This window comes from Fundulus heteroclitus, chromosome 3, assembly GCF_011125445.2.
Source record: "Fundulus heteroclitus isolate FHET01 chromosome 3, MU-UCD_Fhet_4.1, whole genome shotgun sequence".
NCBI classification, from domain to species: domain Eukaryota; kingdom Metazoa; phylum Chordata; class Actinopteri; order Cyprinodontiformes; family Fundulidae; genus Fundulus; species Fundulus heteroclitus.
Window position 1 is genome coordinate 491939 of NC_046363.1, and position 25830 is coordinate 517768.

General features: G+C 40.3%; 1 protein-coding gene across 3 annotated transcripts; it reads right to left on the reverse strand.

Moving 5' to 3' along the window:
* Nucleotides 1–312: 312 nt before the first annotated feature.
* Nucleotides 313–17067, reverse strand: LOC118558089. 3 transcript variants are annotated; one of them, XM_036128559.1, is made up of 11 exons: nt 16832–16912; nt 4348–4436; nt 3827–3976; nt 3436–3572; nt 2892–3028; nt 2669–2762; nt 2334–2445; nt 1899–2125; nt 1583–1757; nt 1312–1442; nt 313–953 (listed from the first exon to the last, which is right to left on the reverse strand). In XM_036128559.1, the coding sequence occupies exons 1-11, from the start codon at nt 16840–16842 to the stop codon at nt 639–641; spliced, it is 1578 nt and encodes a 525-aa protein (XP_035984452.1). In that variant the 5' UTR covers nt 16843–16912; the 3' UTR covers nt 313–638. The 3 variants fall into 3 exon arrangements, with proteins under 3 accessions (XP_035984452.1, XP_035984451.1, XP_035984455.1); XM_036128558.1 differs by lacking the exon at nt 16832–16912 and adding an exon at nt 4654–5011; XM_036128562.1 differs by lacking the exon at nt 4348–4436 and having other exon boundaries at nt 16832–17067.
* Nucleotides 17068–25830: the final 8763 nt, after the last annotated feature.

The following is a 25830-nucleotide window of genomic DNA, read 5'->3' on the forward strand; positions in this document are numbered from 1 at the left end:
TCAACGGGTTCCACCCTTCCCCACTTTTCTGTGAAATACTGCCTTCTCTTAGTTTCAGAATTTAAGAGACCAAAAGGATTTTCAATTTCTTCAAAGCACTGATCAATTTTAAACTCCACCTCAGTGTTTATAGGTTCCTGCAAAGATAGACACTGCTTCACAGATTCTTTTGCTTGATTATGGATCTCATCAACAATCTCTTCCATTGAAGTAACCAAAGAGTTAATGATTGTTTCACCTACACCTGCCACTTTAAGTTCAGCCACTGTTGTAGCACAGCTGTCTACAAGACTCTTATTAAGAATGACTGGGTCAGAAGAGGGAATGCTTGATGGAAAGTCATCAGCAAAACTTCCGGCTAAATGTGCAGTTGTAGAGGGGCCTTTACCAGAATCACCACGAGGTTCATGTGCTTTAAGATGCTTTCGAAACCCAGAAAAAGTACCAAAGAAGTGGGAACAACCAGGCTGACCACATTTCAGACGAAGTGTCTTTCCTGAACAAAGTCCGTGGATCAACTTTAAGTGCTTAATTAGTGAATTGGCATTGGCCTGAGGGGCTTTGCAAAAAAAACAAAACATTTCTGTATCAAATCAGTGCAAAAGCAGATCCCTCCAAAGCATCTCAAAGTGTCAAAATCAGTGCAGCATCCGGGCTCTCATCTCTTTGACCCTGGGATTCACCTTAGTTGTAGCAGCATCAATTTGGTAAACAGCGGTTTGCAAAAAGTAGTAGACATTGGCCAGATCCCTGTATGAGGTAGCGAAGACGAAATGAGCTTTGAAAAGCTCATCAAAAGAGGTAAGCGGATCTGGTGACTGACACGGGATTGCATGTTTGTCAATCACAATGAAATATTTGTGTATGGCGCTCCTCTTGGTCCCCACAGCCAGTAGATAGGGTTGACGGCTCTCTGTGATGCTGTCCAGATGACCCTCAACACTGGTCCCAGTCTGTGACAAGAAAATGTAATTAGTCTTGCTATTAAAATAAATCTGTTGCAGTTTATGGCCCCATCATCACCACAAGAACCACCTTTTCCCACAAAATGCTAGATACCATAGAAACCATACCATTTTCAGCCTTATTTTTTTTATTCTTCTAACTGTAAAAGAAATAAAACACTTAATCATATCAGCGTATCTGAGGCTGACGATGACAGATCTGTGGGGAGCCAAATCAGATAAATTTCACAGGCTACTCGGTAGACTGCGTGGCCATCGTTTGATATAACAAGAGTTTAGTTTTAAGGTTTAATATTACGAACAGAACAGTTAGCCTTCTTAAGCTTTAATTAAATCGTAACATTACCTTGATAAATTTCACAAGGTGGTCAATGGCTTGTCTGGCAGAGAGCTTTCCTGGTCTTTTGTTGCGGCCATGAGGTGATGGCGGCATGAGGTGGATAAGGAGCAAGATGGATGACAATTCACTGTCCCATCCTGAAAATAAAGAAAATTTTGAAAGACATTTTTACTAAAACGTCCATATTTTTGTTTCAAAACCCACTTACTACTACAACGTGTATATATATATATATATATATATATAATCATCATATATTTCTTTAATTCGGCTGTACCATCTTCCAGTTCCTCTGTTGTGGATTCTGCGTTATGAAGGAGATCTTCAAGGTCGCTTGTCTGGGTGAGGCCACGACTTTGTTCAAGGACTCTCTGCTTGTAGTGCGTAGGCCACTGCTCCAGGAACCTTGCAGAGATGTCATCACCAAACATCAGACTGAAATCCTGCTCTATCTGCAGTCAAGATGGAATACAGAAAACAACATGGCATACATCATTAATAGGTGCACCAGGGCTTACCAGGGATGTCATCTGTTTAAAGTAATTTTTCATCTCAGCTCGATTTCAGTGCTAGGTAGTTTAAGAGCGACCTACCATTCCCTTGATGTCAAGAAATCTTGGAAAGGTGGTAAATATTTCAGAGGACTTTACTGGGTCATTAACCATTGCTTGGCGATGGGTGAAGGTCTGTTTCATCTTCTCCCTGATAATTGCTTCATCAGTTGTATGCTTCATCAGTGCGATGGCCTCACAACACTGGGTTTCTGTGGCCAGTTGGTCTTCCTTACAGAAGGGGGTTCTCTCACCAGAAACCGGACCGCCTGTAACAGTGAAACCACTTAATGATGCAATACTTTACTTCCCAAAAAAAGTTGAGCAAATTTCACCCCTTACACAGCCGCCCACTCGTCTTTTTTCTTAACCACTGCAATACCCACTACTGTAACAAAAAGCACTATGCATATTAATAATGGGTTTTAATGTGTGAATTCTCATAAGAAAAATATAACTACACTAAAATTCATGCACCTGTCAGTGGCTGAGGGTTTCTTTTCTTTTGTCCCTCTGAGGCTTCTTTCTGAAGCATTTTCACTCTCCATGCAAGAAATCCACTCCCATCTACCGGATTGTAATACTGCTCCTAAAGACCAAGAAAGTATTTATATTTTTCTTCCTTAAAAACACCAACATGTCCTTGCTAAAATCAAGGTCAGCCAGTTTGACATCTGCTGTGATTAACTTGTTGAGGTTAGAAGAAAGGGTCAGCTTACAGAAATGTTAATATTTAGTTGAAATCTCACTCGGTTTTTTGATCAGTACCACAAGTAATGAGTTAAGAGGTTAGACTTGTTTTATGTACTTACATAGCCCAAAGTTCCCTGGGGATCAGCCAGGTATGGAAACAAGGCAGTGATGCCCTTTGCGTAGTCCTCTTTAACACGTCTTGAAGGACTTGTCCTACAGTGCACACACACACACACACACACACGTATGAGAGCCAAACAAAAGTATTACTATGCCGATGCCTTCTGAACAAAAAAAAAAAAAAAAAACTTAGGGTTGGACGTTAATTACATGACAACATACCCATGTTCACTCGCCATGTGTGCAACCAAGATCTTCACCATGTCACATCTTCTGGAATCTGTTAAGCTTTTTGTCCGACCATACTCTGTAAGGATCCTCTCTCCTCCAGGTTTCTTCCTCAGAATGTTTTCAATGAGCTAAGTGTGAAGAGCGAAAAAAAAAAGGGAGGGACACAGGAATTTGGTTGCCAATTCTATTCACAGTGACACAAATGTAAACCATGCCCCATATTTCTCTGCAAATTTACTTGACCCCCCCACCATTTTATCAGAATCACCATCTTGATCTTTCCATGTAATAGTAACTTTGTCTTCATTGTCATCGAAACACACATTACAACAAAATTTGATTTCTGCTTTTAACCCATCCCCTTGGGGAGCAGTGGGCTGCAACTGTCCAGCACCTAGGGAGCAATTGTTGGTTAAGGGTCTTGCTCAGGGACCCAGAGTGCAGGCTGTGGGGATCGAACCGGGTACTTGCATCCTTCTCAGAGTCCAATCTCACTGCTCTAACCACTAGCCCACCACTCCCCAGTAAAGCTTACCTGAGCTAGACGAGTCAGGTCAGCTCTGTTTCTTTGGGCAGGAGTAGACTGCAAAATGATGGTGTCATCAGAGTCCCCTTCATCAAAGGAGCTGTTGCTTGTGCAAATGGAGTGGTTTGTAGAGGGGCTGACTAAATCTAGCAAGTTGACATAACAGGTGTGATTAGCAATAGAGGATCATCTGTGATAAGAGTAGTATGCAAGACCCCGCTAGATTAGGATGGATCCACACACTAAACTAGTTATTCGTCAGATGCTTTTTTAAGTGTCTGAAGAGGCATGTTTATTCAAAATGTCATGCAATGTGGATAAGTATCTCTTTACTATGTTGCATTACAAAGTAAGTCAGGACTGCATGGATTATGAGACTCTGAATGAACAAGTTACTCACCCTCAAAATCTGAACCCTTGGGCAAACGGACCTCAAGCACACCCAGGTCTGGTTTCATTACAAGAAACGCAAATGCATCCTCGTCAACTTCAGTGTTCAAATCATCATAGACTTTTAAGTCCAAGGTAGGAATCTCAAACTTCTTGGAAACTGTGAAGACAAAACAATATTGCACAAGATTGATATTCTGTTGTGCAATTAATCCTATTTTTATTAAAAGGTCATACATTTGTTTCTATTTATATTCAAACCACTTAAAACAACGATTTTATACTTTAACTATAAAAGAAATTATGAAGATTTTTACTAATATTTGAATATACTTTTACAGCGAACATTTCTAACTCAAATTGTTCTTATTAATCAGGGTACACGAAACACCATCTAGAGAAGGGGGTCCAAAATCTAAGACATACTTTAGGGGTCCTTGACAACAACAACGATAACAATAATAATAAAAAAAGACAGCACTACTCATTTTAACATGACACCCAACAGCTTGTGCAATTTGTTTCACTCACAACACTCCAAAAATGATTTGAAGGTCAGTTGCCCTTCATAACAAATGTATTTCTGGCGGTCTCTGTATTTCACTCTTACAGCCTGCATTCTTTATGGAAAGTAAAAAAGATAAAAGTTACTAAGATAATATAATTGATGCACTGAATGTTACAATTAGCTTAAGTATTACAAAAGCCTTATCTACAGGTAGACTCGATACCACTCTGCATTTGCATCTAATTAAATGTTGTTTGAAAGCTGGGTAAAGTCATTGTTTTTGTCTTAGGTTGCTTCCAATGTGTTTACATGCCTATCAATTCACATACCTAACGTTACAATGCTGCCGCTCCAGCATAGACCACAACACCCCATCTCTGAGTGAATAAAGAATTGTTGGTGTCAACCAGTTTCATTTGAGCTCACCTCTGTAAACTTCGCATAATTCCTTTCAACCCTTTGCTACGTGGGAAAACTCCGAAACTGTCGTTGAGGACATGTTTGTTCCATGACTTAATTCAGAGTAAAATGCACGTGCTTGCTAACGGTCCAAACACACACTAGCTAAGTGGTGACTCAATTCAGAGTAAAATACACGTGCTTGCTAGAAAAATACCAGGTAAAACGGTCCACATACAAAAAAAAAATAATAATACAGAACGGAAAGCAATTAAAACAGTCGGTGTAAATTAATCAGTTCAACGAAGAACCTTACACGTGATTGCTATAGGTCCAAACACACACACTAGCTAACTGATGCCTCAATTCAGAGTAAAATACACGTGCTTGCTGACGGTCCAAACACACACTAGCCAAGTGGTGACTCAATTCAGAGTAAAATACACGTGCTTGCTAGCAAAATACCAGGTAAAACGGTCCACATACAAATAAAATAAATAAATAACAATACAGAACGGAAAGCAATTAAAACAGTCGGTGTAAATTAATCAGTTCAAAGAAGAACCTTACACGTGATTGCTATCGGTCCAAACATACACACTAGCTAACTGATGCCTCAATTCAGAGTAAAATGCACGTGCTTGCTAACGGTCCAAACACACACTAGCTAAGTGGTGACTCAATTCAGTGTAAAATACACGTGCTTGCTAGCAAAATACCAGGTAAAACGGTCCACATACAAAAAAAATAATACAGAACGGAAAGCAATTAAAACAGTCGGTGTAAATTAATCAGTTCAAAGAAGATAACCTTACACGTGATTGCTATCGGTCCAAACACACACACACACACACACACACACACACACACACACACACACTAGCTAACTGATGCCTCAATTCAGAGTAAAATGCACGTGCTTGCTAACGGTCCAAACACACACTAGCTAAGTGGTGACTCAATTCAGAGTAAAATACACGTGCTTGCTAGCAAAATACCAGGTAAAAACGGTCCACATACAAAATAAATAAATAAATAACAATACAGAACGGAAAGCAATTAAAACAGTCGATGTAAATTAATCAGTTCAAAGAAGAACCTTACATGTGTTGCTATCGGTCCAAGCACACACACTAGCTAACTGATGCCTCAATTCAGAGTAAAATACACGTGCTTGCTGACGGTACACACAAAAACCCCACTTGTTAACTGAAATCTGGTAAAACCTCACGGTCAAGCTTGCTACCCGCACAGCAGAGAAAACATACCACATATAATAGACTGGTACACAGAACATTTTAAATAAAATACAATTTGCAAACCAAGGGCACAACTCAATACAGAGTAAACTGTTACTGTTTCACCGTGCCGTGTCTACGGTGAAGCACCCTCGGTGGACCCAGTTCGTTTTACCCAGTCAGGCGACCCCCACTTACTTATTACCTTGAATGTAGGACGCATAAAACAGACAAGTATGCTTTTAGTTATATTTTATCTAGGTAAAGACAGAGAAATAGTTACAGTCACACCAGCGCTGATGGGCCCCTGATCGGCAGGAGGCCTCGAGTGCTCATCACGCAAACATTATAAAGGGATCTCGGGACACACCCATACAAGGGCGGTACACATCCAAACTGTGACATCAGCAGGGAAGCTGTGTCACCTCCAGGGTGGTATCTGATAGATATGTGCCAATCTTTTGGGTCAGTGCCATCTAAGTGTGCCATGCAGTTCTGGGATAAACAGCTCGTTCCACTTGACCTTGTTGATATCCTAACAGTCCCCCTGATGATGTGTCATTATGGCACATCACCAAAGATGATCAACCAGTGGAACGACAGCTCTCAGTCTGTCCCTCTCCCAGAACAGTCGGTCATTCCGTCCAGTCCAAGCAATCCAAGCACGTCAGCTTCCGGCTTCCAGAGTCCATCCATCTGTGATCTCCATGGCAGTCGATAGTGCGGTTCAGTCTCTGGGGTCACACAGTCTCTGCTGGTGTGCCCGAAAGGCACTTTGTAAAAAACAGTCCAGTTGTCCGTTAGCCCCCCCTGTTGGTGTGCCCCAAAGGCACATCACAACGAAAACAGTTCCAAGGAATGGGCCGGACAAACCACAATGGAAACATCTTAGCATCAATCAGCATGAATCATTTTTTACTCAACACCACAGTCCAAGCATTTTAACTACAATTTAGGGTTCAACTATTTGAGCTAGGCCTGTTTTAGGTTCCTATGCGCACATTATTTTAAGTTTACTTTAGACCAGATAAGCTAAAGATGTACCTTAATCAAGGCCAAATTCGTCTACTCTACCCCCACCCCAAGAAACCTCCTACTCGGTCCTCCACTCTCCATTCCTATGGACAACGATCCATCACCTTCACACCTCACAAATCCAAGAGTACCAGTAGGGGCATCAGAGGGCAGGCTGAGCCTCAAGCAGGAAAACCCCATCTCTCTAAGAAATGGTAAAAAACCTGATAGAGCCCAGTCTAGGGGAGTCCCACTCTGGGCCAATCTGAGCGAGAAGACACCCTGTATTGAATCTAAAAATTAGGCTTACCAAGTAATTTATGGATCTGTGATAGCCATCAGATCCTGGTTCTCTATATAACAAAGCAAAAAGATTGCAAGAACTGTAGGTCTTGGTGTGTGTGTCTGTAACAGAGAGTTTCCATTCTTAGTCATAAAGCCATAGCGATCATCATAATGCAACATCACAGTATAAACATCATAACACATAAGATCAAACATGGTGATGGAAGTCAGTGGAGAAGAGAAAGGAAAAAATCAGTTTTGTGATATAAAAGGTGTCTGTACGTCAATAACGCAAGTAAAAAACGTCAGGCCAGTCTGAGCACGTGGCAGACATGAATCTATTCGCACATAAGTGGTCAGCTCAGTGTTCTCAGGCAACTGCTCCTTCATGGCAAATCCATAGGTCTCTGGCATGTACTCCCAAACTTCTTAAGTCCTCTTCTTATTCCTCAGCATGGACAAAAACGATTTAGTTGGATGGTAATGAGTGTCCTGTCCTTTTTCAGGCAATAAGCATTTTATCCCCAGGAAAATGCTCTGTTGAGATGGTTGGCAGACACCAGGCCTTGTTTACTGTTGGATAACAGAAACAAGGTGTAATTAGTGTTCTTATCAAGACTCCCAATCCTTCTTTCATTTACCTTCTTCAAACACTTTCACATCCAGATATTTCCGTTCACAATTATTATGCTCTTAGCTTTACCTCCTTTACTGTAATCATTAGATCTTGCATTACTCTTATATAAAAGAAAAATCTGAAAGTTCAACGTTATCTGCAGCAGCATTTCTCTATAATTCTTTCCCATGTGTGTCTCACCTTACAATTGTCCAACAGTTGAAAAGATCTCTGCAATAGAAATTTATCATCATATGTTTCATGGCTACTGTGACACGGTTCATCTCAATTTATCTAGCACACAAGGAATTGTATTAAAACCTTTCAGAAACTTCTTACTGAACCAGCTCCAAAATACTTCACATTTTTCTAAAAAGTCCAACAGAAAAACCCTTAAGTTTGTAAAAGAAAGCTCCACTATATATATTTGCAGAATAATGTTGTGATGTTAATAAGAAGCAGCCCTATGTACTTCTTGTCTTATTTTGAAAAACTCAGCTAAGAGAAAGGAAGTGTGTGCATGCCCCTCGCCCACACGGAGTTGTGATTGGTTGCTATTCAGGAAGTGGGTGTAGCCCAGGGTGGAGACAGGAAGTAGTTCTGTGATTCACTTTCAGCTTGACGTGCATCAACCCTGGTTTTATCGTATGTCCCCCTGTTTGAATCTTGTTTGAAACAACCCGTTAAACTGTAGTATGCTGTGAGCAGTAAGTCACTGTTGCTTATTAAACACATCGCCCCCTGATCATGTAAGAAGCTCCATACTGCTCTAGGTCTTTAAACCTTTTTCAGTCTTTCAACATTAGTTAAATTGATAATACATCCAAGCACAATTATATCCCCAAGTAATTCAACCCTTTAACAAGTATCTAGTTCTTGTTCTCATGTGTTTAGTTTATCCTTGAAAAACCTTAAGCAGACATTACTCCGAGTGATTTTCTTACATTCTCATACATTTATTATTACTACTGTTGCTTTTTCTACAGTTTGTTCAAATTTAGGATCTGTGTTTTGTTAACTTATATCACCCAGTGATCTATAAATCCGTATTTTATGTTTACACCGTCTTGTCCCAGCAGATTAAAAATTCCCATTGTAGAATTTGCTTTTTTGTTTCATCAATCACTGTCTGTTATGATTATTGAAGAAATTGTGCAGTTCCTTTAAACCCTCTTAAATATTGACCACCCATTGGTAAATGATCAGCTTTAAGTTTTGCCCTTTATCTAGTTCTTTGTTTAGCCTTAGTATCTGCACCTTTAATTGACGAATAGTGGAATTCTTTGTATAAACACTTCTCTGTGTCCGTATTTGTTTAGGCCTCTATAATTTTGTTTTTTGCATTTTAAGTGTGAACCTGGTCAGGATAGAGAAAGTCATCTCCGATGCTCCTTTTGGCAACCCCAGCAAACCCAAACATAAAATTGTTCACAGTCAGTGTTAGGTTACAGGTAATCCCTGTGGGAGCACGACGTCGTCTCCTTTGTTCCAAGCGCCTGGGTCATCGAAACACTCCACCACCTGCGACAAATCTCTGACATTTTCAAACCACAGCAGCCATTCCTGGGTGTCCCACACCCCCTGTCTGTGAAATGTCCCCTTGTCGTAAGCCCAGGCTTTCAGTTTCTCTCCTGTTAAGTGTCCCCCTTTAGAGCCCATTTACCCCACAGTGTTCAAGAGTGTGTTCTAGGTGCGTTTCCTGAACGCCAACCTCTCCATGTCATGTTCGTGAAACCTTGTAGTTGAATTCCATCACCTGTGAAGCAAAGCAGTCATGCATAGTTCTTTTCAAGATTTTCTTTATCACAGCAGGAGTGTCACTGTCTGATGCCATTGCAGCTCTGATGTTCCTCAGAGCCAACCTTCATGCATTGACATCATGTTGGAGCTGTTATCCTCATCTTGTGTCCAGGAGTGCTTCTGCTGTCCTGACCAGATACCAAACGTCCAACTAATCTAATTGACCTCATTACTTTTCTGCATGTACAAGAGGACGATCGTTAGATTATCCTGGTCTAAAAGACCACTAGGTTAATAGATGGCTAAACTATGTTTATGTGTTCTTTTCTTCTGGATGTTTTAACATTTAGTTAAAGAACAACTATTGTGCTATTTTGTGTTTAAACAGATAGTTTTTAAGTCTCCTCACACCTTTTAGGTAACTGCGTACAATTCCAAACTATTTACATTGGTGCTTTAATCCTAATTTACCCAAGTTATTTATTAGAATAAGGCATTATTCTAAACCTGCAGTTATTCTGCTTATATTGAAAAATTAGCTTGCTCACTCGTTCGTTCAGTCGGTTATGCTATTAACTGTTGCTGTAATGCCTACTTTAACTTTTTCGCCCACTAGTTTTGTCATGATCATAATTATCGCCCATTGATGTAATAGCATACATTGTTCTTATCCACTTTCCTTTTACGTTTAAACGGCCCCTCTATGTAATCCCCAATATAAGTTGTCAAACCTTTTAGGTTTAGCATAATTACTTAAGCTGCTCTATGCTCTCATCCCGTAACTTAATATTTTGGTGCAAAATGGATGTCTTTTAGCGGTTCCCCCTATTTCTTCTCATGCATGATGTATTTTATGAAGCTTATTGTATCTTAAAGGTGCCTCTTTGAATCTACTTCAAAACCCCTTGTGGGGTTAATAAAATTCCAAAACATATTTATATGTATTTTAAATGATTTAAATAAAAACCTTGTTAGACAAGTAAAAGAAAATCCTTCTTATCAGCGGCCCAAAATCTCTACCAGCTTTGTTTCCAGACCAGTACCACTTGTCCGAATGCGTTTGACCCTCTTATCGCTCGCTAATAACAGCTCTGACTTAAAACAATTAACATCCTAGGGGTTTAATTATAATCCTGATTGCTTTGAATCTGAAAGTTTTCTTCTAAGCGCATCCGCCAATGTGTATGTTTCTAATGTGTGTTTCGTGTTTTAATTATGTGCAGGAAAATCTGATGTGAAATGCAGAAGGGGTGTCTGCCAACTCATCTTTGTTTCGTGTTGCGGTCCATTGAAGGTTATCCGATGCCTCTGTCTTTGCCCCCGCAATTAGTTGTCCATTTTCAGTCCTCATGTCTCAGTTCAACAGCACAACATCGTTCCAGGACAAGCGTTGTCCATGAATATTCTTTCTCCAATCGTTGTGTCTGAAACCACAAGGAATTCTGCCAGCATTTTGCCAATATGGATTTTGTCCAAAATCAAATTGTCCAATACAAGAATTGTCTATCTTCATCCGTAGTGTAGTGTAAATAAGTTGAAAAGAAAAAAATCAAAACAAAAATTACAAGAAAACTGTCTCAAAACAAAATCAACCACATCGTTCCCTCTAAAACAAAATTATTCTTGAAGTTTTTCACCTTTACCCCAGATCTTGATCCCTTAAAAATTTATCCAAGCAAAATATTTTACAGACAGTTCAACCTCTTTGTATAAGTTCATTAATAAAAAACATTTCTCTTAACCTTGTAGCATCACATTCCCCATTAAACCTCTATGCAGCTTCTGCAAAAATTACTGATTTTTTTTTTTTTTTTTTTCTAAATTTGATTAAAAACTGGATTAGGCAGGAGTCAAGTACATCACCTTTTTCTCCGTCCTCTGGACCACTGTGGCACCGCTTGGTACTAACTTGTCTCTGAGAATGCCTAAAAAGAGACTAAAATCTCTCCGTTAGCACATTCCAATTATATATGACCAGGTTTCCTTGCAAGAAAAAAAGCAGAAAACAGGATAGAAATGTTAATGTGAGTCAGTAGAGAGGGCAGCAGGGGTACATGAACAATTTCCAAAGCCACCTTCTTACCTCTAGAAGGATACTGAATACTGAATTGTACTTTATAAATAAATTTGCCTTGCCTTGCCTAGAAGGTCTCGATATTACCTGTCATAAGTTTGTTAAACTTAGCATAATTTAGTCACTTTTGTCAATCCCTGCATGTCCATTTTAGATCATGACTTCTTACCATACGGCCTGAAAGAGCTCACTTTCCAGAGACTTCTTTTGGAACAAGGTGGCTTTACAGTTTCATCTCACATCATCTGAAAGAAGTAACTCAGAGAAAAACAATTCTGTTAGTGTATTAGGTGACAAAAGAAAACCTGGTCTTTCTAGTGTCCTGGTTCTTAACGTGATGTGTCTAAGTTCTTGGTTGGTCCAGGGGAGGTAGGAATCTCTCGTTCCTTTACTTTCATCATTTTATATTAAAACTTCTCCTCTTCTTAAATTATCTGCCGTACAACCTTGAATATTGTCACTTCTTTGTCACTGGTGATGCAAAAATTAAAGCAAAGGAATCATTTAACAAAGAAATAATCAAAGTACACAAAACAATAAAAACCCGAAAGTAAAAAGTCTCCCAAAGCGTGCATTATGTGTGTTCCAATATCTTATAGCATTCTTTTGATTTCTTTCTAGCTCTTTCGATCATGCAAACTTAGTTATTAATGCTTTTCAATCTTAATTGGTTAAGGGTGAAACTTTAAAGCAACCATTTTCTCTTTCAGGCTTTTGAGCTTCTGGTGTTTTTCTATACATGATAAGAGTTTTCCCCGTAATTCAGCACATTGAGAAGGTGGCTTTATTTTATTTTTTCCCTCTGACATACTTTTCGTGCCCCCAGGCCAGAACACACAGACCCAGCCTTGCCATAAACATTCAGATGTTTACATCATGGTCAGATTTGTTTATCATATCTATTGTCCTGTTTCAGGTTAAACTGACCCTCTGAGGCTTGCCTCAGCTCAGCATAACTAATAACATCAGATGCTTTTGTAACCGATGACATGCTTAATGTGGCCTTGTGATATCTTAACACTTCTCAAAATTTCTCATTAGCTGCATTCAAATCCCCAGTAAAAAGAAATAAAATAAATTAATACAGAACCCTTAGAAAAGCAACCATATTTAGTCCCATACAGTTTGTTTAAAGCACAGTTTGTCTCATCTATTTAAATCAAAAATCATGTATATCTTAATGCTCTTAAATTCTTCTTTTTAGGCAGCTGTAAAATCCTTAGTTAAAAATCTCCCCTTTAAACATATCCCATCCAGTTCCATTTCTACCAAACATTCTCCCATATGCTCCCCATATGCTGTTTGCCATTTTATTAATGTTCCAAAATTACAATATAAAAGCTTTTTCTCTGTTATTATTTCAGCTGTCATGAATTCATTGACAAACACAAGCCAAGCACAATCTAATAGCATAACTGAATACAGCCCCAACACCTCTGGTTACTGTTCTGCATAATTAAGCTCCAAACAACAACAAAAACCTTTATCCCTAGTCCCAAGTAGTTCCTACAGCCCTGGGATATTTTCTGTTTAAGACACGTTAACATCTCTCAGTGTAACAATTTAATTTGGCCGGATGTTTAATGTGGGAAGAAAACAAACTGTTATTGAAATCTCTCTTTACCTTTCTTCAGCTTTTAGTTAACGTAGTTCATGATTAAAAACGTCATTTGAATTACGGAGCTGCAGTTCTCCCAAAACAAATGAACATTCTGAAACCATGAACATCACACAGACGAACGTTTAGTTACATACGATACACAAATACATACATTTACATACAAAGATGACATTCAGACAGACAAACACGTGCAGGCCTGCTTTTTCTGACTGTCTTAAATAGTTCTATGTTTTTCATAGTTTTTAAACGTCTATAGCAACGCCGAAAGATGTATTTTCAACATGTTAAGTTCCCGCTTAGTTTAAAAGTGGAGAGCTTGCGCTGGCTACGACCCCCGAATGTTTCGTCCAAACACGGTTTTACTCTTCAGCCCCGCAAGGATACAACTCTGTGTCTCGCAGACACCTGGACGCTTACCCCTTTTTGAAAGTTATACGTTGCATTTAATAGTTACGAACAATTTTATCCACAACGGAAGTCCCAGTCGGTCCCCACGTAAACGCTTCCCCGGTGCAACGCCCTTTTAGTTCCGTTTCCGTTTCCTTTTTATTTTTTATTTTATTAAAAACTTTCGCTTTTCTTTTTCTTATTAATCCAACTGCCCCGACCAACTGGTTGCACTTTGAACACCCCCCTGCGCCAAAAACCCCCAAAACAAAACAAAACACAAATACATTTATCTGTAACCTCACTTACACACAAAGACCCATTTGCACACACACACACAGACACACTCAATATCCGCGGATCCAAGCAGTCTCTCCCCCACTCACTCTGACTCAATAATCTCATTTCAACAGACACAATATATTGTACAAGACATGACGAAGGCAACAATATCAGACAGACAGCTTGCGCGCAAACTTACAACATTCTGTTCACATATGCTGAAGCCGTCTCCCCTGCCCAACGTGTAGTGTCATTTAAAAAGGCCAGAATCCGTACTTACTGGATAAAATGTCCTCAATGTGCTCCAAAGTTGCCGTGCCACTGGGGCCAAAGGAGCAGCTGTTCCTAGTACGTCAGTTCCAGCAGAGACTTCAACCGCATGTACCTCTTGTGGTTCCAGGTATGCTGATAAGCCAGTCCTCACATCACCAATAGCCAATACATACCCGCTTAAAGTCTCCACGAATGCTTTGATCCAAAGGTGCGCCCCTTTTCTGGGATCAGGGAACATGTGCCTCAGATGAACGTTGTCAGCACATGAAAGAGGGCTGTAAACAGCTGCATTCACCTGTCCTGTAGCACTGTGAGTCTGAAACAATGGCAGTTGCACACTTTGTTTTGTTGCAGGTAAAGAAAGATCAGTTTCGCTAGAATGCAGGTTACATCTGGGTCTTACGTCAGAGCTTATCTGTCCCCCACATAACACCATACCAGGCACCTGCACCGAAGGGTCTGATGAAGTCACCACACTCCTGGCCTTGGATAACAGTTCTCCCTTATCACCATGCAGATTGTTTTGCATAGTTGTGTACTTACCTTCTTGTTTGAAAGAAGATGATTCCCTTACCCCTTGCAGATTTTCACTCTCTTGTTGTTTGTCGAGGCCTGAGAAGCACATGCTGAAATACAGTTCAGTTAGTTTTATCAAGCCTGCTATTTTGATTTCCTCTTTTTGGTATTTTTCTCGAGCAAACTCACCTGCATCACCCGTTTCTACTTGTGCTAGGGCTAATCTATTTTTTAACATCTGCAAATAGTAAGTGCACATTTGGGCCTCTGGTGGTGACCCTTCTGTATCACCAAAAACCCCGTCTCTCCTCATTTTTTCACACCACTCCTCAAATTGTTTTAAATGGTTTTCAGCATCTTTGTGTGGGAAGTTTGCCATTATGCTCCCTTTTCCTGTCTCCAGCAGTGTTCCTAAAGAACACCCCTGGAGCTCATTTTCTGCCTGATTCTCAGCCATTCCAGCACTCACACGTCTTGGCCAACCTGCTGGGACAGCGTCCTGACCCCGGTCCAATGAGAGCTTATTTTTTATCTCTCAGACACCAAAACTTATTATGTTCCTATATGCCTTATTATTGTGTTTTTACACGGCAGTTTCAATGAGCCAGTGTACTCAGGATGAGAAGGCCCTTACCCTTCACTTCACTTCCACGGCTCAATGACAATAACGTGTCTCACACACACACACACACACACACACATACACACTCACACTCTCTCTGGCCAATCTTTAGTTAACTCAGTACGTACCTCCGGTCCTGCTGGTTGTGTGTGCGTCCACTGGCTTTTTTCTCTTTCTATATTCGTCTGTAATCGGGGTTTTAACAAAACGTCAAACCACCGCATTCACACTATTGTGTATTAGCCAGGTCGTACGCGCTCGTTTTTCGAAAAAGGCTGCTTTTATATTACCGCAAAAACGACTTTTATGTTCGTCCTCGCGGAAAATAAGGGGGCATCTAAACCCACATTTTCTAGGCTACACGATGTTTTAGAAGCCACGCGTACAGGCGTGTCTGTCAGAATGGCCGCTTTTATGTTACACACAGAGGAACACGTATTTTCCTCTGTGCCTAACAAGGGGACCTTTTAAACCCTAAATTCTCAAGGTGCACAGTATTTTCGGAACCCTGGCCAAGGATTCCCGGACTCTCACCTCTGTGACCGCACGCAAATCCCAAGTTACTATCGACACGTTTGCAAACAATTATCCTCAAACCTTTCTCTGCCTTTAGAAATACAAAAAGTCGGCCCTCCAGGAAGAAAAAGACACTAGGAGATGAATGAAATCTCCTTACCTTTTGTTGCGGCCGCAAGCTGTGTGTTTTTCTTCCGGAATGACGTCCTGACCGAAAAAACGGAAGGTGGTATGTCGTCCTTTGGGTCCGGGCGGAAACACCAATTTGTTACTGTTTCACCGTGCCGTGTCTACGGTGAAGCACCCTCGGTGGACCCAGTTCGTTTTACCCAGTCAGGCGACCCCCACTTACTTATTACCTTGAATGTAGGACGCATAAAACAGACAAGTATGCTTTTAGTTATATTTTATCTAGGTAAAGACAGAGAAATAGTTACAGTCACACCAGCGCTGATGGGCCCCTGATCGGCAGGAGGCCTCGAGTGCTCATCACGCAAACATTATAAAGGGATCTCGGGACACACCCATACAAGGGCGGTACACATCCAAACTGTGACATCAGCAGGGAAGCTGTGTCACCTCCAGGGTGGTATCTGATAGATATGTGCCAATCTTTTGGGTCAGTGCCATCTAAGTGTGCCATGCAGTTCTGGGATAAACAGCTCGTTCCACTTGACCTTGTTGATATCCTAACAAAACCTTCAAAATGGCCAGTAAAAACACACGTGGTAAGTTAAGCTAACAGTGAAATTTGGTTTAAATTCACATCTAAAGATATAGTCTGTGCTGAAGCTAACATTAGCATCGACATAACTGCATGTTTGAGACACACAAACTCACAAGCATTATCTCCCAAGTAAGGTAACAAAATTCTGCTGACATTTTGTCTTAAATAAAATAAATTTTTGTACTTTGCTGACTTACCCGGCAAACATCCGTCTTCACCTTGACCTTCCAACTGCTGGGATGGAAAATGACGGCAAAAACGAAACCTAAGGAACATTAGGGGGCGTGGTTTTGATATTACTCCAATATGATTGACTCTATTTTTTTCCTCCTACTCTAGTGACGACTGGAAGTAATTACACTCCGAAGTTAATAAATATTACTCTTTTAGAGGAAAATAATGGTAACTCTGAAAAAAGTACTCTCTAATTTTTCCTGTGCAGTAGTGCCGAATTTCCATCGTGCAGCAATTGCGGGCAGGGATTCTATTTTTTGGAGCGGAAAATAAACTTGTCAACGTGAGTCCAGACACGTGCGCTCTCGCTCTCTCTGTCTCTCTCTGTCTCTCTCTCTCTCTCTCTCACATACATTCAAGACCAAGCTTATTTTAATGTTGAACACTTGTAACAAATTGAATCAGGGTAAGGCAGATTTTGTGTGTGTATCCATGCGCGCGCGCGGATACAAAAATCTGCGTTACCCACATTTGAGCGGGGTGGTGGCACTGAGCTATATAATACACTGGAGTGCTAATCGCCCGCTGTTAGAACGAGTCGCTTTGAAGCCGCCATATTGGTACTCCCTATTTTCCTCCAGTAACTAGGGAATATGTGCGCTACAGCATTGAATAACGAGGATTTTCTCATGTTCAGGGGGGGCTTAAAGCTTTTAAAATGTCAAATGCCATATACTTTTATGTTATGTTCTAAAACTATCAAGTACTGAGAAAGTCATGTGCTGAAATATTTTGCATTTTATTAATTTAAATGTACATTTATAACATTTATAAATATATAAATAACAATATATAAAACATATATTTACATATATGTATACACATATATATATATATATATATATATATATACATATATACATGTACAAATATTTATATATACATATATGTATATTTAATATGAATAACATGTAAAATATTTCAGCACCTAATTTCCTAGTAGTTGATAGTGTTAGTACATCCACTGACTGTAGAATTACCTGTGAAACGTTTTCACACAGCCAGAAAACTGCTTGTTGTTGCAACCAAATCCTATGGGATTCTGTGAGAGTAGGGTGTAGCAAGATGGTGGCCAGTGACTTCAGTTTTTCGGCAAAATCAGCACTCTAGTGTATTATATAGCTCAGTGGGTGGTGGTATCTGCTGATTCTTACTTCATGACATGAGGTAAAATTTGCTATTATTTTACATTTTGATTTTCTCTTTCTAGGAATATACATTTTCTTCACCCTCATTGATTGCTCTCTCTCTCTGATTATCACATCACATCCAAGACGAGGTGTGTGGAACCATTGATCTCAACTGCCATCCCTTCACATAAGTGTCCCAGAAAAGGGGATCATCTGCCAGTGACAGGCCATAGCATACAAATATGTAAGGATGACATGAAAAGTTGAAGTTTGCAAACAACTGTGATACATCCAGATAGGGTTGGCTAGGCTTTACACTTGAGTTATGTGGAGGTGCAAGGAGTGCAGTTTGTGTTTTCAGAGTAGATATGAGCTTCTCAAACATATCAGACTAATGCACCGCAATAGGCAACGGTACTCATGCCTGTATTCAAATTGTCTATGTAATTTCAAGACACTGAATGCTTTGCACATCCACTTATCTAGAGTTCATCCCAAACCAGATTCTCATAAGCTTCTGGAATTGACAACATTTAGTTGTCCTTTGTGCACCTGTAGTACTCTGTCTTCTGAGAGAGATTTTTTCTCACATTTAGGCATTCATTTCAAAAGCCATGAAACTGTTGCCTGTGTTTTCAGGGATTGTGATCACAAAACAAATATCTACGGAAAATATCACTCGCACAAAAACAGGAAACACAACCCCCATGTGCTAAATGATTTCAAACCAGGCATAGTGACTACAGCTGGGGTTTCTCAAGAGTTGTCTGACAATGTAGAAAAAGATGCACTTAACTCAGATGACTCTGCAATGGACATAAACAGATCTTTTTCAAGTGAAGATGTAGATTTAAGTAAGACTATGTCTGACACAATTCGGCAAAATTTAGCTGCAGCTTTATTTAGACTTGAACATTTTGCTCATGAGCCAGCTACAAAAATGGATGAGTTTCTTGAGGAACTGCACTATTTGTTTAGTACAGGCACAATGCCCTTCTCTGTAAACATTATTGAAGATGTACTCAGGAAACATAGTTCCACATTTGATAGGTCAATGACAACTGAAGTAGACACAGCCCTCTCAGTCTCTCACCCCTTGCTTAAAGCTATAGGTGAGGGTGGCTGTTTGAGCACATCATACCTCCGCAACAAGTTTTACAGAGAGAACTTTAATGTCACCGAGCCTGTTGAGTACTTGCTTAATGAAAAGGAAAATAAAAGTTGCCAGTATGTGCCTATACTTAAGAGTTTGCAACAACTTTTAAATAGGAAGGATGTTATGGAAAAGATCATTGAGAACCACAGAGCCTATCAGAGTAATGGGATAACTGGAGGATGGCATACTTATAAGTCATTTCAGGATGGGTCTCTCTTTAAGAGAAACTGTTTCCTTTCAGTGGATGATATTAGGATTTTGATAACGTTATACATAGATGACTTTGAAGTATGCAATCCTTTGGGTACTTCTCGAAGAAAACACAAGCGCTGTGCAATCTACTGGACTCTAAGTAATTTGCCTCCAGGATCCCATTCAGAACTTTCCTCAATTTACTTAGCAGTCTTGAGCAAATCTGATGATGTGAAGAAGTATGGTTATGACCAAGTCTTGCAATTACTACTGCAGGATTTAAAAACCCTTGAACAAGATGGAATTTTTGTTCCTTTGCGTGGTAGGTGTGTTAAAGGCACTGTTCAAGTTGTTCTTGCTGATAACCTCGGTGCTCACAGTACTGCAGGTTTTAATGAAAGCTTCAGTACAGGGAGTACAGTACAGGGAGAATCATCCACCACAGCACATATGCCGATTCTGCACTGCAACACGGAAAGAGATTCAAACAAAAGATGTGAAATCAGGTTCATTCATTCTGAGAACCAAAGAGCTACATGAAACACACTTGAACTCTGCCCAGAAGGATGGTTCAAGCTGTTTTGGGGTCAAAAGGCAGTGTGTATTCATTAAAACCTTGCTCACTTTGACGTTCTCTCAAGTTATCCCCCTGATATCATGCATGATGTGTTGGAGGGTGTTGTGCCTGTGGAGCTTGCACAGTGCTTGTCATTGTTAATAGCCAAGAAATATTTTAGTCTTGAGCATCTTAATAAGTCGATCCTTGGATTTCCGTACAAGTGGTCAGATAAGACAAACAAGCCCCATGCAATTCCACCCACGTTTTCTAAAACAATTGGGGGGAATGCACATGAGAACTGGGCCCTGCTAAGATTTCTTCCATTCATCATTGGGTATCTGGTGCCAGAAGGTGATGAGGCTTGGCAAATTCTAATGGATTTAAAAGATATTGTGCAGCTTTTGGTAGCGCCAACACATACTGAGGAATCCATTGCTTACCTTGAGTGCAAAATTTCAGAGCATCGCAAAAGATACCAAGAACTCTTTCCTGATATGCAGCTTCTACCCAAGCATCATTACTTGGAACACTATCCTGTACTCATCAGGAAGTTTGGTCCTCTAGTTAATCTCTGGACCATGCGATTTGAGGCCAAGCATAGCTTTTTTAAGCAGGTCATTCGACATTCAAACTGCTTCAAAAATGTGCCCCTCACACTGGCTGTCAAGCACCAACTGATGATATCACATGAAAGCATCAAGTTTTATAAAACCTGCTTTTGAGATCACAAGTGTCTCAACTGTTCCTGTCGATCTTCTAAAAAAAGAAATAATGGAGAACATTGAACAAATGAGGTACACATGACTACATGTGTGACAACCAACGGTATACGTTTCAAAAAGGGCATGATTGTAGCCCATGGGTCTACCAGTTGGCTGCCTGAGTTTGGACAGATAGATCACATTTTTGTTATACAAGAGAGACTGGTTTTTGTGGTTAAGAGACTTTATGCGTTGTATAGTGAACACCACAGAGCCTTTGAGCTCATGCCATGTCCAACCAAAAAGACAGATCTCATTGAGTTTAGAAATCTGGCAGATGACTACCCTCTGGCAGACTACTTTGTTGGATCTCTGAGAATGGTGACACTCAAAAGACACATCAGTATTTAAGGTGTGCTGACATTAAAAATTACATATCAATAAACATAATTTGTGTCTGCACTACCATCCAAATTCTTTTACACACTTTATAATTCAAGTGACTTATTTTAAAGAAAAATAAGTGTATTCAAAAACGGAAGTAACAAAAATTATTTAGGTTTGACATTAAAGACGGCAATCTGCTTTTCTATTTGCATCTCTGTTTTCAATTTTTCTTTCATCTTAGTTAAAATTGGATCATATATTGTTTCTTTTTACCATGTTTTAACAGGGGGCAGTTGTCATGTAAAATGTGTTTTTTTGTTTGTTTTTGTAAGTCCCATTTCATATTTTAGCTGTTTGTTGACTGATGAATATACAATATTTGCAGCTTATTGTTTAAAAATATGTTTTAATTGCATCATAACAAAGTAATTGAAATGATTTTTTTTTATTTCCATGATACTTGTTTCTCATATTATATAAGTGATGCATTATTTTTTTTTCCTGTTTGTGATTTAATTTTTTCTTCTGACTTTCAGAGTGGTTGGAAATGCCTGCTTCAGTGATGCTCAGAGTTGTACTTGGGGAAAACAATTCCCAAAGACTGATTTTACAGAATGGACTTCCAGCGACTGTCCCTGAACTTGTTGAGCACATTAAGAAGCAGTGTGGAGTACAGTCTGACTTCAGGCTTCAGTTCATGGATGCTGATTTCGGCAATGAACTTACAAACTTGACTTCTATATCAGAGATCGAGGACAAAAGTACCATAAAGCTAAATTTTGATTCCAGCCAGCTTGACACTCCAACCCCCCCTTACTCGTTTTTTTCTACTTCTCACGGTGGTGATGACTCATCACTTTCAACTGGCTCAGTTGACACAGACAATTTGTCATCACCTGATTCTGCAGCCTCAAGATCGTCTGGATGGCCTATTGTTTTTGTCATTCCCCGATTCCCGTATGACTGTGAGCTGCAGCTGGAAAAAGCCAATGCCGCATTCAAAGCAACTGGAACTTTTCTCGACCCTGACATCAGACTTAAAGCTGCGATTCTTGACAGTTTGGCTGAAGCAATCGTGCAGTACAAAGTGTACCCCACTGATAGTGAATTCGAAGAAGCAGCAGAAGCCCTTGTAACATCTCATCCTTGTTTGAGAGAACCAGGCTCTACCACTGGATATGCTGGCTGGAAAGTTAGTTTGAAATATAAACTTGCCAACTACAGAAGGAAGCTCAAGCGGCTTGGATGCCCAGAGGTCAAACTAAATTCCTTAACAAATAAACCTGCAGAGAAAAGCAGTCCTGCTTACGGTGTGAAGAAGCCCAGGAAAGCTGAGGTGAATTACTGTCCTTCCTACCCATCAGGGGAATCTGCAGAGATACTTGAAAAGCTAAGAGAGGTCCTCATTTCAGAAGCAAAGAAAAGGAACAATAAGGACACAGTCGCAGCAATGATGGCTAAGACCTTTTCTCATAGAAGGCAAGAAGTTATTCGAGATGCACCCATGATTACAGTTTTTAAAACCAGATGGCCAGCTCTCTTCAGTGTACGTGAGGTAAATTAATAAACAATGATAGTATGTACATATTTTAAATTCAAAAATAGTTTGGAAATATTTTTTTCTTTTATTTCCCCCTTGTACTAATTGGTGTTGTATCATATGTTGTTTCAAGCCTGATTAGCCACCTTCTCAAGTTATAACGTAAGGCTTGTGCTTCTGTTGAATGAGAAAAATAGCTAACTGTGTAGGTAGCACTCAAAAAATGTTTCCAAACGATTTTTCAAAGATTTGGAAAATTGCAATTGTTAAACTAATTGGTTGTCTTAGTACATTGATGGTTAAATTTCTCTTTACAATTTCTTATGCCAAGTTATGTGCTGAGTTCAAGAGGATAACAACAATCGGTTTGCTGCCAAAGTTCTTCTCCGAGCTGGATGCTCAATCATCAAAACTGCTCAAGGTCTTTGGCAAGAAGGGTGGTGCACAAGGAGGGGAGATCAGGAGCATCCTGATGCCCCTGACCCAGGTAAAAACTAATGGGACAAACTACCAAATGCGTCACTGTGATGTTGACATTTCAGGAGGAAATGTGATGGGGAGAAGATAGAAGTAAGACATTTTGGAAAGAGGACATTTCCACTGAACGAAAAATTATTTGATTGTGATTCCAGCTTTTGACAAAGTTAACTCAAATAACCTCCCATGATAGAGTAACAAGTCACTTCTTTCATTGCATTTTTGCTTTTCCAACAGTTAAAGATAAAATGGGTTTACATTTGAAAGAAAATAATGTATAAAATGCATGAATATAGAGCATAAGATTAGTCTTTATGCTGATGATGTATTACTCTATCTTCAGCACTCAAACTCTTCCCTTTCTCAAGTAATTAGATTACTAGAATCCTTCTCAAAGGTTTCTGATTACTCTATAAACTGGTCTAAATCTACGGTACTGCCAATTAATTGCTCTTTCCAAAACCCCCTAGATTCACATTTGCACTCAGGAAACATCACATATTTGGGTATCACTGTGTCGTCTAAACTTGCAGATTTAGTAAAATCTAATCACATCCCACTTTTAAAAAAGATAGAAGATGACCTGGATAGATGGAAATCGTTTCCAATTTCACTCATGGGTAGAGTAGCTTCGATTAAAATGATGGTCTTACCTAGAATTAATTACTTATTTTCAATGATCCCCAATAAACCATCATCTGACTGGTTTAAATCTCTAGACTCTTCAATCTCTAAATTTCTTTGGAAAGATAAACCGCCCCGTATCAGCTTAAAGACGCTACAGAAAACTAAAGACAGAGGGGGACTAGATTTGCCTAACTTCCATAAGTACTACTTGGCAAATAGACTACAATATATCACTAAATGGATAAAGCAAAATCCGTTAGACGAGCCCTGGATAGATATAGAACAGAAAATATGCAATAATATCATGATTTCAGATTTGCCGTTTATTAGCTCAAATATAAAACGGCATACATGCTTTAAAAATATCAATATCAGCTCTACTCTGACAGCATGGTGGGAGTTTCTTAAAATGACAAAGTCGTCACTTATCCCATGCAGTCGTACACCCATCTGGAACAACCCTGACATCCTACAAAATAATAATATGATAAACTTTACATACTGGAAGAATAAAGGTATTGAATATCTGGAACATTTACTTGATGGAACCGAGTTCATCAATTTTTCCAAACTAAATATGCAATATGGCATTAGTAAAAATAAATTTTTGGAATATGAACAACTTAAATCTATAATTAGAAAAAAATTTAAGCATATTAAAGGTGGTTTACAAATTCCAAGTAATATATTAGAGTTCCTAGATTTAACCCCCCCCAAACTACTGTCTAAATCATACAGGACACTGACTAAAATAGATGATTCAATATCTCTTCCTATTACGAAATGGGAAGAGGATCTATCAGTCAACTTTGAACAAGACTTCTGGGCTCAGATATGTCTAAGAACTTTCAAATTGACTAGTAACACCAACTTACAACTAATACAATACAAAATCCTTCACAGAGTACACTACACAGGACAAAGATTATTCAAGATGGGTCTGGCACAATCTAATATCTGTCCACACTGCATAGGCAATCATCCTGATAATTATATTCATGCGTTATGGTTATGCACACCAGTCCAGAGGTTCTGGACACAGATATGTAAGGACTTATCAAAGTGCTTGAGCTGTAAAATTACACCTTCCCCATCAGTTTGCTTGCTTGGTAATTTTGAGGAAAGCCCTCTGGGGAATAAAATAGTTTACATGGTTTTCACTGCACTATGTATCGCAAAGAAAACTATCCTCGTGAATTTGAAAAGTAAGGAGAATCTCAGTATCAATCAATATAGAGATCTTTTGTCGGATCATATTAATCTTGAGACAGCATCTGCATCCACATCTGTTCGATCTCTTTGGGCTCCTTTGATTAGCACTATCACTTAGTGGAATGGGGGGCGGTGGGTTGCTTCCTGCAGGGCGCAGTGGCTGGGTGGAGGGGTTCCTGGGACTCTGGGGGCACTTGGAGTGGGGCACTTGGTGGGTCTGACTCCAGGGTCTGTTGCCCCCATATGGGAGGAGCTTGGGAGGCCTACGGGTGGCCCACAGCACCGCTTGTGGCGCTCTTGGGGAGCTACGTGGGGACGGACGTGGGTTACCGACCTGGTAGCTGTGCTGTCGCTGGGTGGGTCCTGGGTGGGTCTGGGGGCCTGGGGTCCCTGGGGCGCGCCGCCCTCGGGCGGGGGCCCCGGCGGGGCCTCGGGGGTTCCGGTTCCGGGGGGTGTGCCGCTTGGGGTCTGGGCCGGCGTGCGCCCAGGTGTCCGCCCCTGCACGGGGCCTCTGGTGCGCTGGGGGTCCTCAGGGCCTGTTGAGCTGGTAGGGGGGCATGGTCGTTAACATCTCAGGGCAGATGCTCTTCCCCTTCTTTGGGTTGGCATTCTGCTAGTGGGGGGAGGGGAGGGAGGGGGAGTAGTGACTTACCCAGCCTGGATGTCTAGTGTCGAATGTATGGTGAGATGTTTGAATGTTAGTGTTGGGGAGGGTTTAAATCTACGGGTGGTGGGGGGGGGGGGGTTTGGTGGACGTTCTGGTGGGCTTGTGTCCGGCCCCCTGTCCCGGTCCTGGTCCGTGTAGTCTCCCGGTGCGGGTCTCACCTGGGGCGTGGGGTTTGGGATGGCTCGTGCGGGCTGGCTGGCCAGGGTCCCCCATCTTATTAATTTATTTATTTAATTATTTATTATTATTATTATTATTAATACATTTTTTTTGGGGGGGGGGGGGTTAAATACAGTAGGCATGGGGGGTGGGCT